Below are 16,166 nucleotides of genomic sequence, written 5' to 3'. Positions count from 1 at the left end.
CAAGCATTTGTTGAAAATCTGTGTGCATACATAATTTAACTGATATCTTGGAAGGATTTGCCTTCTAAACCGTAGTTCCAGACAAGTGCATACTATGAAGCAGAAAGCTCTGTTACTCCCACACCTTAGAACAAAACACCCTCTGGAGGTGCCTCTTCCTCTCTGTTGACTGTGAGAGATCCACAACTTCTAGTTCAGATTAAACACCTAACTTTTAGCATAATAACCTCCATGAGAGGAGCTGCTCTCTTAAACTGCTTTTGATCAATGTGGAGAAGGTGTTTCTGTATGTTTATGGAGCATGTCAGGTATACGTTATATGGAAAACTATGTTCTCAGGCTGGGTTTTCACATGCATACATGTGACATTGGAGTTTAAGTACTACTTGGAAATGAATGAGTTTTGTGTTCCCCTGCTCCCCAGATAAATGCAGCCTATTGTAGAAAAAGTATCCTTCATACAGTCAGGAATAATGTCGCCCTAGTTTAATTGATTTTTCTCTTGTTCAAGCTGAAGTTTCACTGTTTACTCAAGTATTATTTATTGTAAATTTATCAGAATCAGGTGAATAAATACATAGTCTATCATGAATTGGTGTGTACAGCAGAGGATTATGACTGGAAGCCCAGTATTCTCCATTGGTTCAACATGGCCTATTGGTGGGTCAAGCCATCTCTCAGGTTTTTTTCATTGTTAAACTTGTCTATTAAATAGGCATTTTACAGTGGGGCTTCTAATTTACGTAGATGATTCAATGAATTAGTACTAGGGTCAGCTACTACTTTTTTTTCTGGAAAACATGAAATTTTACTTTTCAAAAATACAATAATTTTTGTGTTCTGCTGGGAATTATGAAATGTGTAGCAGAAGAATCGCCTCTGAAGCAGATATCTGTAAGGAAGTGTCTAAAATGCCATTTTTGTAGCATTACGAAATTTGGTGTCTGTGCTATTTTACTAGTCTATATGCTGTAGAAGGATTTACAGTAAAGTAGAGACTTGGAATTTCTGCAAAAGTATTTGTTATGTACTAGCAGTACTTTGGAGCGAGATATCCAGATATATCTTAAGATCTTGAATGCATGGTATGAAAAATCAGATTTTCCACATTCCCGCTTGCAACTTAAATCCAGTGCAAACAGAGGTCTCTTTATTTCATAAGTACTTGTTTAACGCTAGCTCTACTTTTGAGACTTATTGATTTTGGTGTATTCCAGGCCAGGAAAATCAAAGTCACGTTGTGAAAATATCCTCCTGAAATAAGTTATTACCTTTTAATGCAGTTGTAAAGGATGACTTTTTGGTTAAGGCTCTGGCCTGGGACTTGAGAGTTCAAACTGAGTTCAGCTCACGGCTGTGACCCTGACCGCAGCTGTAGGCACACCAGGCAGTCTTCCTGGGTCTCAGTTCCGCACCCGGAAAATAGCACTTGTCACCTTAGGCTGAAGACTTTTACTATGTATATGAATATAGTATACATACAGGACAATCTGCTCCTGATGTGGTTCTTAGCTGTTACTGTAATGTAAGTAATTAATCATCATAACTTCTGTATTACCACTTTTTTCTCTTCTACAGTCCACATCATGGGGGATGTGAAACTGGTGACATCTACTCGAGTCTCCAAAACGTCCCTGACACTCAGCCCCCCTGTCCCTGCTGAAGCACCAGCATTTACTCTTCCTCCTCGGAATATCCGAGTGCAGCTGGGAGCCACCGCAAGATTTGAGGGGAAGGTAAGAAACAGATGATGGAGGACTTCTCCATTTGGTTTTGCCCTTTCCTATAGCTGCCTAGCAGGCTGCAAAGATAGTAGAATTGCCTCTGCAATAAGGACCTTTACTCAACAAGAATACATGAGTGTTTACCCTCCTTAGGAGGCAGGAGCATTACAGGTCTGTTTGAGTAGAGGAGAGTGTTGCAAAACCTGAGCATGTGCTAAGTATAACCTAGTTGAGCATGCCAGGCACTGAGCTTAGGATCAGTGGAAAACTGCTTCAGGAACTGTCTCTAATCAGAGACTACCTATTCTCCTACTGCATATTCATCACACTGCATCCCAAATCTGCCTATTTGTGAAGCTTCATGTGTAACATGAATCTAACCCTGCTACAGCGTGTTCTTCCTAGTAGCCAAGCTAGGAATCTGGGAAGAGAGTTGCAACATTTCTGTATCTGCACCACCTGCCATACATGTTGTTAATCTGAAAGCAAAAAGAGAATTTTCCGAGGAAAGGTTGATTTGTTCAAGGAAACTTGTTAGCCCAAAGGGTTTAAAAGGGAGTGTAGAAGGGTGTGGATTCCAGGTTCTCCCCTTCCCCTCATGTTTGGGACATTGAATTGTGCTTGCTGGCATCCATGTTTCTTTCATGCTTCAATCCCGGTATGATCTCTTCCTTGTTCTAGCCATCTTCCTTTCTCCTCCCTTAACCCAAATCTTTTTCCTGGAGCTGCCAGTTTTCCCTCTCAGCCCTTCCAGCTTCCTTCTGTCCACGTCATCCTCTGATAGCATGATGACAGCTATACCATCAAACTGACCACACTTTTATTTTTGAAGCTATGGGACTTGTCTGACAGACACAGGATACTACAACTTTACTGTAACAAAAGCAAAGGCTAGAAGGAATTTAGGAAATTCATAACTTCTGAAACTCTAACTTAAACAGAGGGCCAGTAGAGGGCATCTGATATTTATCTTATTTGTTTATGCAAGAGCAGGCCAGGAACTGGGATTTTTCAACAGGAACTGGGCAGAAAAACAATTTTTGGAGTATATAAATTTTTAAGTGCCAACCCAAAACTCAGAAGTAGTTCTTGGCTTTGACTTTTTGAAGAAAAGCTGGCATTTTTCATAGAAAGCAGATAATTTCAATGAAAGTGTTTAAACCAAAGAACAGTTTTTTATCAAACCTTTAGAAAGGGTTTTTTAAAAATAGCTTACTTTTACTGTGATTTTAAGGTTCCAGTCAGAAATCCCCTGTGTATATGACATTGGTCAGTCTCAGTGAGCATTCCCTTTCTTACGGGTTTTATTGCCCCGCCCCCTTATTTCATCTTGCTTTGTTGCAGACGCAGTGGAAACAGGGCAACATGTTGCTACTTTATGCATATGGCACTTATGCACAATACTATCCTAACTCTGACTGGTTCTTCCAGACAGCACTGCAACTGGCAATAGCAGTACAGTGAAATCAAAGTTGAAGAATGCGATGTTGCTAAGATTTGGTTTTACATTTCTCATGTTTCCTAAATAAAAGCTCAAGTGGAATATTTCCAATTTTAGTGCACGCTGAGGACTTTTTATTATTAGTCAAATGGAAGCAACTGGAAAATACAATGACCTACAAGCTAGAGTGCCATCACTGCTTTGCATTTTTTTCAGATCTGATTTTAAAGTGTTAATTTTTCAGGGATACCTATCCCCTTTTTAAAGTCGCTTTGAAGGCTGGAAGGGTGAAGTCTGAGGGGTTTTTTTTTAGTACCTTGGAAAAAATACACAAATTCAATACTAATTAAACTGATAGGCTTATGTTCCTTGAAGACAACAAAGTTGTCTTAAGTTCCCTGAAGAAACAAAGCTTTGCTTGAAGTCCTGGATTGAACCTACTTGATGAAAATCTAAATTCCAGTTCTTCCCATTTGGTATATAAGCATGGCTGAAACCTTTAATTTTCCATCCTTAAAATGGGGATGATAATATACTAGCTGCATGCATGTCATATAGCTGAAATAAACCTTTAATGGTCAAAGTGCTTTTCTAAGTGCCAAACATGAAGAGCACAGCATTGCTGAAATACACGCGAGGTCTGCAATTACTTTGTGGCAAGTAGCGTGCCTTAACGGTTTGGGAAACCAAGATGATGCAATTACAGCCACTCTCTTTGGCACTTCAGCTTCTTGCTATGCATGGAGCATTGCCTGGTTTTTGTTCAGCCCAGTTTGCTGCCCTGAAGGAGATTTGTTTTGCCTCTCTCAGCTAACACAGGTGAGAAGAAACATGTAACACAGCTGAAGACATAAACCAGCCAATTTTTATCATTGTGAATTAGTTCCAAATTTCCTGGAATCCACCCTAGCTGCAGGCTGAGATATGAACTTGCAATTTTTTAATTTTTTTTTTGGGGGGGTGGAGAACAAGCTACATTATAATAATTGGACGTAGAGAGTAATAGAGCACAGCATGTTCTCCTTATCTTATACAAGAAAAATTAGGGTTTTAATTATAATAACAACTATTAAAATTGAGTCTGTGTGATGTGTTGTTTATAATGTAACATGGTTGGGGAGATTGTGTTTGGTTCTGTTGTTTATAACTGGTGGGTTCAAATTCAGTATTTTGTTTGTGCTCCTAGTCTAGTAGCGTGGGCAGGGTGAAGGAGAATGCAATAGTCCAGTTTGAAAGGGTACTGTCACTTAACAGCTGCAGCAGCCTGCAGAGCTTGTATCATTTGGGTCCATCTTCAGCTGGTTAGTACAATGTTGCTTCTTCTATCACTTTAATGTTCCAGTGGTTCATAAGGACAGTGGACCTGTTCAGAAGGACAATCTTAATAAAAACAATTTATTAAGACTTAGTAATAGAAGTAGCTACTGAACATACTTAGGTTTATCTGTCCTGGAAAATAGGCTACAGATGTTATGATGGGTTGTTGCTGATACTCTGCTTCATCACACAGTATAAATATTGATCTAGACTCAGGCTAAAGAAAAATAAAAAGTTTTAAAAATGGCTAGACAGGAGATTTTCTTCAAAGAGTTCCTTTGCAGTGGAATTTATCTTATCAGAAAGAACAAACATTTTGAGAATCCAAGACAGGATATAAATCTGATATTGTGATGATCCTGTACTCTCATTAAGTGAACAAGGAAGAGAGGGCCCCAGAGTTAAACCTGTTGCTTTTCTTTCCAGCAGCATGTAAGATAAGTTGTGTGAAATGGCAATTCAAGATCAAGGAGAGCGCCGATACTGAGAAGTAGCCCATAAATGTAGGCAATTGAGGTAGAAAGTAACTGGAGTTGCCATTAACAGGAATTCTTTTTTTTTTTTTAAATTCTGTTCCTCCCACTACCACCCTGGTTTTCTTACTAAAATCTCAGCAAGTTTATCTACATCTGACTGCAGATCTCAATTTTCCAATGTGACCTCAGCGTAAAAAGATAGCTCATCATCTTTCAAGTGTATGAGCATGATTTTGGCCTGGAGCACCAACTAAGGGGTGGAACCACTTAGTAAGGCAAAAGCAAGGTTACCTTCCCTAGATGCTCCCCAAACGTCTGCTGCGTGAACATCTCAGTTGTTCATCAATCAATTGCTGAGGTTATTTTTAGGGAAACCATCCCAGATTATTATGAAATTGTGTTGTGGGTTCCCAGCTTGTTAGGAATTGATTGATGTGCTGTTCTTCAATTGCACATCCTGTGTGAGGTGAACAGCTCAGGGCAGTAATCTCCTGCCTTGTGCTAAGGCATTGTAGTTTGTCCATCAGAGCCTTTAAGATACTCTTGGAAAAGAAGAGTAGGCCATAATGTTACCAGGCTTTGTTTTCAGCTGTTTGTTTCTCTGTTGTATTAATCACTGGAATATTTATCAGTGCTTTGCAACGTTAAATTGTGATTGTATATCTTTATCTTTCTAATTCATCTGAACATCACTGGATTTTATAATGCTCAATGGCATACTAATGAAGAAGATTCCTTTCTTTGTAGCAAATATCATGGGTGTTTCTGTGGTAAGTGTCACGTGAAAGGACAGGGAAATCCTTCTCAGCCATAGCACCTGAATAAGCATCTGTGAATCATTAGGCAAGGTGGTATTTTGATGCTGCTGATAACATTTGATCAATTCATAATCCAAGCACAGAATCCTGTCAGATTCTTTCAGACTTTGGGTGTTGCTAAATTTCACTTTCTGAAACCTGTGCAGAGTACTTTAATTATGACATGGAGCACATTACTGTGCTGAGTTATAAGATCATTAGCCAAATACCTAGTTTAAAATTTAATTTGTTTCAGTCTCTCTCACTCTCTGAAACTCAGCTGCACTATTCTATAGCAAAGGTTCAAAATATCACAGTAGACCAATGTAGATGCAAATCGTATAATTTTCCATACAGCCAAATGAAATAAAGCTTTTAAACATTTCCATGAATTTCAGTAGCTTTTCTAACTCATGAGAATGGCAAGCATGTATTAATACAAGTGCTGGGCAGAAGCCCCTAGCAAGATTTTTCACTGGAATTTGCAAATCTGTACAAGTTTCCTTTTCTTGTGATGGGCAAGGGTGGCCACCGATTTCCACAACTTTGCGTGTTTTTGTGCCTACCTAATTTCTTAGTATCCTGTTTACTGGTCTTCCAGAGACTGCAGGCTCAGTGACTGAAGCCTGTCATGTCTTGAACTCCATCCTTTCTGAGACCTCTGACTTCATATTTAGAAATTTGACTTCTAAATATTGGACAACTTTATTTACCCAGCTATAAATCACTGTAACTGTTTAGAGGGGAGTTTAAGTCTCCATTGTAGAACATAGCAGTTACTTAAATGTTGCCCTGACTCCACTCTGCATCCACATATACCCACAGCTTAAGTGTTGCTCTCAGCCTAAATTGGCCCATGCTAGTGTTAAGGCTCAGGTTCAGCTTTTGCTTGGATTTGTGAGCCTTGCCATGTGTGTATTAAGATGGCAAGCTAATCCTCCCATTCCTTTTCTGTGTTTAGAAGCACTGAAAAGTTTTTTCATGACTGTCTGGGGAAGTCTTGGTAAGCAGGTTGGCCTTCTGCAGCAGAAAAAAATACGGGGACCCTGAAGTCCTGGTGATGCGTGTAGATGAATAGAGCAGCAGGATGGACTGACCCCAGCAGGGCTCTGCACTGTGGCTGCCCACATAAGGATTCAGTGAATGTTGGTGCTCTCATCCAGGTTTCCCTAGTCCATGTTAACTTCTGTACAGAAAGATACTTCAAGGTACAGAGAGATTTACTTAGGTTTCTGCAGCAAACTGATGGAGAAGCTGAGAACCAAAAATGAGAATCTTTACTGCTCTCTAACCACTGAACCATGTTCTCTTGGTCTTTCCCTCCCTATTTTAAGCTTTGGGTTCTGACACCAAGAAAATAGTCTGCAGTAGCGTTGTTGCTTTAAAAAAAGTTAAGGTAGTTGCCCAAAACAAGCATTTTTAGTTGATAAACTATATGATTAGCTGCCCACATATAATTTTGCTGAACTTAAATAGCAGTAGCCTCACTACATCAAAAATATAGTGTGAACACTTCTGGTTCTTTACTGTAATGTAACTGAGTGTCAAGCAGTAAAAAATGACAAGTCAAAGAACCGTCAGTTTCCAACAAACCCTTCCCCGTTCAGAGTGATATTAACTTCTGCATTTGATTGTGGCAAGCAGTTAACTCAACCTGCTTTGGCTGCACACGTGTATAATTTTTGAGGGTAATATTGACGGTCATTAATTTTATGAGCCTAAAGAATACTTGTGCTACAGCTTTGCTTGAGAGGAACAGCCAAATGTCATGCTACAGACCACAGACTGATTGCCTAGGGGTCAGGAAAGAATTTTTCTCCTTGAATAAAACATTGCACAGTTGGCAACAGTGCAGTATGGGTTGTTTTTCTGCTCGATGTGAACCATCGTATGTGGTCCATTGCCAGAACCAAGATATCAAACTACTAAATCTAGTCTGGTATTCTAATCCCAGGGGACTGGGTTTCATGTATTGACATGTAGTTCATGGTTTGAGTAGGTGTTGGGGTACTTAGTTCAGTTTGCTGCCCATCGAGTAGTTACTGTTCTGCTCTTCCCCTTCCACCCCCCTCCAGATAAGGGAGCTGGATGGTAAATTTTAAGGCAAGCCAGGTCAATGACAAATCCTGTCAGTTTTTAATGTTCTTTCTGGTTGTCTTTCTACCACCCTGCTGTTGCAACACCCTATCTGTATCTGTTCAAATCAGTTAAGTCTAATGAGGTGCATCTATTTGCCAACTGAGCTGCTTTTGCTGCTGCTGGTTGCACAGGTACTTTTTGAAACATCATGCCTGAGAAAATAAACTGGGATCAGGCAATGGGAAGACAGAGTGATTCTGCCATCTGCTCTGAGATAGAGGGGAGACCCATTTATGTGGTGTGTTAAGAGACAAAGAGTAGAGAAGCATTAAAGTAACTAGTGATAGGACAAGAGTAAATGGCCTCAAGTTGTGCCAGGGGAGGTTTAGTTTGGATATTAGGAAAAATTTGTTTACCGAAAGGGTTGTCAGGCTGCCCAGGGAAGTGGTGGTGTCACGAGGTATTCAAAAAATGTGTGGATGAGGCACTACAGGACATGGTTTAGTGGGCTTGGTGGTGTTGGGTTGACAGTTGGACCTGATGATCTTAAAGATCTTTTCCAACCTAAACAATTCTATGATACTAAAAGAAGCATTGAAGGAAAACACTCCCACAGCATTTGTAAATCCTTTCAACTACCTGCTAATGGAAAAACTGAGATCTAACCAATTTTTTTTTTTTTTACTGTGGCTGCTGCACCAGCTTTGCATGGCAAAACCTTTATCTTCGCTTTGCTTTGGACTTGAAACAGCAGTGTGTGCTCTGCTTCCAAGCCTCAGTCAGCAGGCACTCCAGAAGTATGCCTTAATTACACTGTATGTCTAGATTTGAGGTGGCAGGATCTGAAATGAGAGAAGCCCATACGATAGAGGATGATGACATGGCACAAAATCCTTTGCTGTTGGCATGAGATGCTTGTTGTTGCAAAATGTACTGGGCAGCTGATTGTATGAACCTGGCAGTGGTTTTGGATATGCACTTTCTGGAGGGGTGCCTGCTGAGCCATATGAGGAAGAAACCCAAGAAAGATCCATGTTTTCATGGGAGACAGTTGTCTGAAGAAAATGAAAGCTGTGGGAGGACTTGTGCTGATCTGTAAAACTACCATGCACTGTGATACTCCCAGAAATCTGATACGAAACACTGAGGCATGTTTTGGGGAGCAAAGAATTGAAAAAGTTATCAGAGTGGAGATCTTATTCGATCTTTCTTTCCACATACCATTCTTTGGAAAAAGTGTGGTGCGTTCAGAAGTTACTGAAATATTTTGTATCAAACAGACACTGGGGTATAGACAGCTGAAACAAAAAAGGAAAATAAACACAAGTTAGGTGGCTGTGAACAGCTTATTGCACATCTTTTTTCTGTTTGGATCTTCTACAGCTATTTCTTCTTCCTTGGTGTAATTGACCTCCCGCTATACTCACTCACCACAGTGCTGTTTTTTTACCCATTTACGTGTTCTTATGAGTAATGCATGCATTATTTTATTTAGTTTTATTTTATTGTATAACTCTGTATTGGCATATAGAAGCAGTGGCTCAAAAGAGTTTCAGCTTTAGACAAGGGCAAAGTGGGAGTGGCAGCTCTGCTGGGAAGTGGTTAAGGTGGGGTTCAGTCAAAATTCCTTCCTCACATAGTGTCATTTACACCCAGAATTATTCAAAGACACTCCCTTCATCAACTGACAGAAGCACCCATGTGTTGATACCCATTTACCCTGCCTTGCATATGATATTCCTTTAAAAAAAACTGCAGGGATGCAAGTTGCTGCTCAAGAAATTTCTAGGTTTTAGACAGGAGTAGTGGTCTGTGAGCTCCAATTCTGTCTCTCAGTCTCTTTAACTCATAAATTCACTTCATACCTGTCTCCCTGTCACTTATGGCCATCACAGTTATACTCAGGACTTTCCAGGTAGAAGTACTTAAGCATTCCTTGTGTTGTCTGTGTGCAGTGTATGTGATGACTCTCAGAAGTGCTGGACTTACTACACCATCCCATGCAACTGATCTGTGCATGTGTGGAGGCAACAGCCAAGATTTCTGGATGTTTGGCAGCAAAGTTTGGTCAGACCTTTTGCAGAGTTGCTCCAATCTGCCAGATGTTCAGAAATCCTAGACAATGCTGAATATCCACAAATTCCACCCAGACAAAATTTCTAAGCAGGAAAGAGGCCATGACTGGGGAAGACTGGACATACAGTATCCCTATTCTCAGTTGCCATTTCTCAGGGTTGATTTTTTTTTTTTTTAATATATATAATTGAGCCTGTTTTCAGTAACCCACCCACCCCCAAATTGTGGAAGAAATGTGCTATTTGCCACTATCAAATTTATTATTCTGTTTGCTTTCCATCTCCTTTCCCACCTTAATTGCTTATCTATAACCAGCTGGGGACAGGAGTTCTCTGCTGCTCTGCGCAATGGCAGAAAGACTTGCTCCCTATTCTTGCTTGTTTTGATACCAACTACTGTACTTAAAGGAACATAAAAAACAATTTTTTAGTAATAATGGAAATAATAATAGAAGTTTTTTAGAACACTCCAACTAATGTATATATATAGTGAAGCCAGACCATGCATTTGTGCTGCTCTTGGTCACCACTTTTTCTTTCTTTACTTTTTCTTTAACATGTTTCAAATTATTTTAGATTTTTAGATGGAAGCGATTAAAATCACACGAGGAACCTGACAATAAAGTTCTGTGTGATTTAATTGCATCTACCTGTTCCCAGTTCGAGCTGGGGGAACCAACAAACTGTTGATTCTGAAAATTTTATTGTAGATATCTGTTTTCTGATTGCCCACTACTGTGATGTATTGTCGTAAAGCACGGCTTTGTATCAGCTAAAGAAGGCAAGTGTGTTTGTTTAAGGATTTATCCATAGGGATATCCCTAGGGTTGATTTTGAAGAAAATTTACTTCATTAGTAGGGATTTCTGGACTTGCTATTTTTCTGTAGTCCTTAAACAGAAATCAGAGAAAAAAATATTAAATTATGTATTGACAAATTTGCACAGGAAAAGGAGATATAAAATATTCATATTGTGGTGTAAAGAAGGTTCAGTCTTTTAGAAAAGGAATGATGGAATGAATACCATGACTAATCATAAAGTCCACCATTTAGGGATGATAAGACAAAAATGTCTGAGAAAGGAATAGAAGAAAATCTACCTGTTTCCCAAGAGAAAAACAGCTAATCAGCATATCCTGAATAGCTGAACAAAGATATGTTCAGAGATTGAGTCCATGTAAGTCAGGGTAGAAGCAGTCAGTATAATTCTTCTTATTTTACTTGTCCCATGATGGTTAATTGTGAATCTCTCAAATTTCAACAAAGTCTTATTAGATTCTTCAATTCTGCTTTTGATTTGAAATATATCATCATCTTTTCCAGGGTAGTCTCCCTTGCTCCTCTGGGCCAGTGCATAAGTCTTTGTTGTGGTCAACTCCACTGGAAATAAAACCCATCATGTAGCATTGTGCTTTCTTATTTAAATAAATGTTCTTAGTACATGAAATGTGACTGCAACTTTTCTCATTATGAATTTTTAAATTTGCTTTTTTGGGGAATTGTGCATTTGACTCCTTTCACAGTCATAATATGTTTAAAGATGAAAGAAGACATAGTTACTGGAACAGTGTGAGCAGTTAACTTTCTTTTCCTTGTGCTGCAGTAGCCTATATTGGCATGAGAGGGATGAAAGGGGGAAGAGTTTGGGGTTTTTTTTGTTTTGTTTTGGTTTGTTTTTTTCCTTCCAGAAATATGCCCCTAGCTGGAAAAACTTTAGACTTCCTTTTTCTAGCTGATCCAAAAGGTAGGATGGAATACTTATATTACTAGTTAGCCAAATGCATGTCTGATGATATTTGCCTTTTCCCATCATATGCAAGGCTTAAACTTTACTCCAGCACCTTGCCTTCATCTGGTTGATGAAACCACAAAGGTCAGGGAGGGGTTCAGTACCATATGTAACTATGAAAGCATGCAAAATAGCAAAGCAGGCATTTGACTGGCTATAAATGTGTCCCTGAGAGTTTGACCTGAATTACACCAAATGATACCAAATCACACTTTTCGGTATAATTCTGCCTTTCCCCTGCAGGAAAAGAAAGTAGTCATTAATAGACAGCAAGCATGATGCATTCAGAATCTTTGCAGAAGGCCACATGTGGAGAAGGTTTATAATAAAAACACATCATTACTCATTGCGGTTTTGCTCAGTCCACACTCGCTCTAACACCTAGACTCCAAAGCTAAAAATTTCTGCTTTTGACATGTTACTTGGCTCTGTTCACTCATGGATACAGTATGAAGTTTGGAAACCTACTGGGCAAAACCAGACAACATACTTTTTTTTTACATGCAACATCTGGATTCCCTAGCATCTAAGTGCATGCTGAACAGAAAATAACATTGCTGTGAATCGTGTACAGTTCAACCCATTCATGAAGGAGAGAAACCAGTCTGTCTGACAGGGAGCAGCAAGGGCTGGCTTCTCCCCAAAGGAAATTGAGCCAGGAGCTGAGGGTGAGCCATGCACAGGCTGTGCCATCACCAATGGGCCGCAGTCCCACAGGCTCCGAACACAGCAGGCAGGGCTGTGTGTACTCCAACAGGGTCTACTGATGGTCCCAGGCATGGCAAGCAATGCACCAGTTTCAGGATCCAACCAGAGGGTACAGACAAGAGGAAAAGTAGGCAAGGCCAGATTGTCCTTCCATAGGTGCCTAGTTTGGTTTTTAATGTTCAGTCTGTAAGATATTATCACTCTGTTACTGGAGGTTACTGAATCTCTAGCAGGTACCTGAAAGAGCACATATTTCTGTGCCTAAGCTGCTAGAGCTCATTGTTTAGTGTCTGCCTTCATCATGATTTTTAAGCCAAAAGACATCCCAGTTCATAGTTCAGCATCACATGTGAATACACATCTCTGTGTTCTCCTCTTATGTGGAGGAAATAAACTTTGGAAGAGGAGAGATGTTGATATGTTGGGGTGGTGCTTGATGAGGGAGACACTGCTACTTGAATTGCTGTCAGAGGTTATGTGTCAAAGCTCTGTGGACTAGTAGGAGCCAGAAAATCAAGGCATTCCACTGACTGGTCATCCCTGAGATGACTAGTCCAGTATAAGGGCCTTGAATTGCCTGCCTAAATATGTTGAACTTATTCTTCCAGTAAACTTGACAGCTAGGTTATTGGTTGGGAATTAAATCATGTCTGTTGACTCACAAGTTAGTAACCTGACCTCTGGGCTAGCCTTCCCACATTGAAGATATGTTGTAGTGAGATTCTAGAGGTGATCTAAGCTCTTACGTCTCTCTTCTTCAGAGAAGTTTTAGGAATGTACACCACTCTGCATAAGAGAGTGAAAACCTGGAAATGTTCCATTTAAAACAAACAAACAAAGAAACAAAACCCCCACCAAACAAAAAAACCCCACCCCAACCCCCCTTTTTATAGGCTTTCTGATCATGAAGATAGCTTTATTCTTTGTAAATTAGTGCATTGCTATAAACTTGCAGCCAGATAGAAAAAAGCAATCCTTGTCTTCTGAAAATACTGTGGCTAAAATTGGTACAAATTCCAAGTCAGCTTTGCATGTTTTTATTGCTTATATAGAGACTTTTTTAAGTCATGTGCAGAATGAGGTAGAATGGAAAAATAAATTTTATCTTTCTTTCTGAATTTTTCTTGCTTTTCTGCATCTTTTCAAAATACTATAGTAAATGTTATTCTATGGAATATACTATTTATTATAAATACAACTGCTGAGCTTACTAAAATATTAATTAAAAGTCATACAGTATGCCAATGTGTAATGTATACCAGAACTTTTCTTTTAAAGATGACAACAATCTGCACATGTAGCCCAAAGAAAATGGAGAAGCAAAGACTGACAAATTAAATAATTCTGTTCATGTTTACTTGGCTTTTGGTGACAGAATATTGGGCTTATTTTATCTGGCTCTGTGCTCTCTCTACTCATGTTGAATAAGAATGGTAATTTTCCTGTAGCTGCAAAGTCAAGTCAAATTGTAACTGTGTGGCTTGAGAGGCTGCCATTCTTTCCATGTGCCCCATAATATACAAGCAAGCCTATAGTTATGGTGCATGTATTATTTAAATTGTTTTTGCAAAGCTTAGAATATTAGTCTAATGCACGCTATTTTGTAAGAGCTTTGAAAAAGCACCCCCTCCACACATGGTGGTGTCTGGTATCTTGTATCTGAAATCTAACTCATTTATATCACATTCCCATACTATACTTATCAGGCAAACAATGAATAAAGAATTTTTCTGTTCTGTGAACACCTTGGAACAAGAGTTCAATAAACTTAATCTTCATTCTTTTGTCTATATAAATTCTGGTGTTCCTTTATAAAAGAATAACTCAGCAGTTCATCTCTACAGGGAGGTAAATATAAATAGTTCAGAACAGAGTTATGTTAAAAGCCAGGGCACTGGAATAAAAATTGTGATAAAATCTTGGAAAAAAAGATTAAAGAACTATGGTAAATGATTTTTGCTTTTTTTCATGGTACCACTTAAACAGCCCAATTCAACTGGAGTCCTGGTGTATGTTTGCTGATAGTATTTAACACATACACAGGCCACACTAGAGTTGGACCCTTCTCTGATGACCTTCCTAGCTAAAACAATGGAGTAAATAGTCATTGTTACCCCCCTTGACATTCATGTGGAGTACTGAGGCACAGTGAGATTTATTGGTTTGTGCAAGATCACACAGAATACATATCTGGATTCAGAACTGAACTGCTGTCTTCCAGAAGTTCAATTCCTATCCAGTAGCTTAGACATGAACCTATCCCTATTGGAGATAAATAGCTTCTGATTTTGGAAGAGAAAGTTAAGGTTTGCAATAGGTGCAGATATCACCAATATCTATGTGCCTGCTGTTGGATTAAGAGCATCACTTAATGAAAACACAATGCTAGAATTAGATCCTTGGTGTCTTGACACAAAAGCTAGTTTGTTTGCCTGTTGGAATATGCTAATGGACAGAAGTGTAGACCAAGATTTATCTTCTTGGGAGACTATTACACGCTCATAGGTTTAATGGAAAACATTATGTTGGATTTGTTCAGGTCTCTCAATAGGAATGCCAGCAACTGCAGTTAAGCGGAGCTCTATTGAAAGCATATGCAGAGTAAGCACTTTTTCCACAACCTAAACAAATGCAGCTACTTTTGAGTGCACGTGTGTTGTTGCTCTTACCAATATCACAGCAATTTTAGTTTTGAGAGAAAGCATTAGAAAGAAGAGGTGAGCCCACAAAATTTCTCTTGAACTCAGCATGTCTATAAATATTTATTCTGAACTGTTGAACTATAAATTTATAGCCACATCAATTTATACTTAATATTTCAGTTAGTACTTCGAGGGTTTTTTCTTTTAAACAGTTGTTGCTTAGCCCTTGATTTTTATTTTTATTTTAAACATAGCAGTTTGTGTATTGTACTGTATGAGTTATCCCTGCTAAGCCATTATTAAAAAGTATATGTGTGAAGCCTGGAAAGCTTATATAAATTTTACAGATTATTACAGGATAAAAACATCACTGACAGTTGCTAATGAGCAGTTGATGTTTTGCAATAGGCTTATGTATGGAAGTCTTAATTATTTAATGCATAGCAGAATAAACAATGCAATGAGAAATGCTAGATGTTTAGGCAGTCTAATGTATGCATATCTTCACAATCAAGCATTGCATTTTATACCTCTTTGTAATTACATGAGTTCTACTTTTTAATGAAATTTGAAACAATCAACATTTCATGCCCAGTGTGCTTGCCAGCCCTACCAAGTAGCATTAACAATGAAGCAGTACACATAACTGAGGAGAATTTTTATAACCTATCCAGAGCACTGCCTTTGCCAGCAGCGTTCGTCACTATCAGCAGACAGTCTTTAAATGAACATACAACTGTGCAGTCAACTCAGCAACAAAATCCAGTTTTTGCATTTTCTGTGGCCGCTGCCAGACTCCTAAATTGCAGGAAATAAATCTTGTGTGGCTGGAAATTGATAACGTACGAGCATGTTCATTCAGAGCAAAGAGTTTTTGTTACCACCTTACATTCCAGATGTGGATTGTTGCCCTTAATTACGAATTTCATAGCTCCAAACGTATTTTCCTGTAGCTGTGTGTTTTGGGCACAGAAAGAAAGCACATATTTTCTTTTTTTTATTAATTTTCCATAGTAGGTCATGAATACTGTGTATGCTCATGTAAATTTATAGAGATTCCTTACCTTTTGATAGCATGTATTGGTATTGAATTCCTAAGAACAGCATCCATAAGCTAG

At 38.9% G+C, this 16,166-nt stretch overlaps 1 protein-coding gene across 1 annotated transcript in view; it reads left to right on the top strand.

Annotated features, from left to right (window-relative positions):
- Positions 1–16,166, top strand: part of MYLK (myosin light chain kinase) — a 222,201-nt gene that overhangs the window by 62,552 nt on the left and 143,483 nt on the right. The window contains exon 2 of the mRNA XM_010568853.1: positions 1,579–1,736. Coding sequence (XP_010567155.1) covers positions 1,587–1,736 — 150 coding nt within the window. The 5' untranslated portion in view covers positions 1,579–1,586. The remainder of the gene's footprint in view (positions 1–1,578; positions 1,737–16,166) is intronic.

This window comes from Haliaeetus leucocephalus, unplaced genomic scaffold, assembly GCF_000737465.1.
Source record: "Haliaeetus leucocephalus isolate CR32 unplaced genomic scaffold, Haliaeetus_leucocephalus-4.0 Scaffold1, whole genome shotgun sequence".
Classification (NCBI taxonomy): domain Eukaryota; kingdom Metazoa; phylum Chordata; class Aves; order Accipitriformes; family Accipitridae; genus Haliaeetus; species Haliaeetus leucocephalus.
The sequence above is the reverse complement of the archived record's forward strand: the minus strand, read 5'-3'. Positions and strand labels throughout refer to the sequence as shown.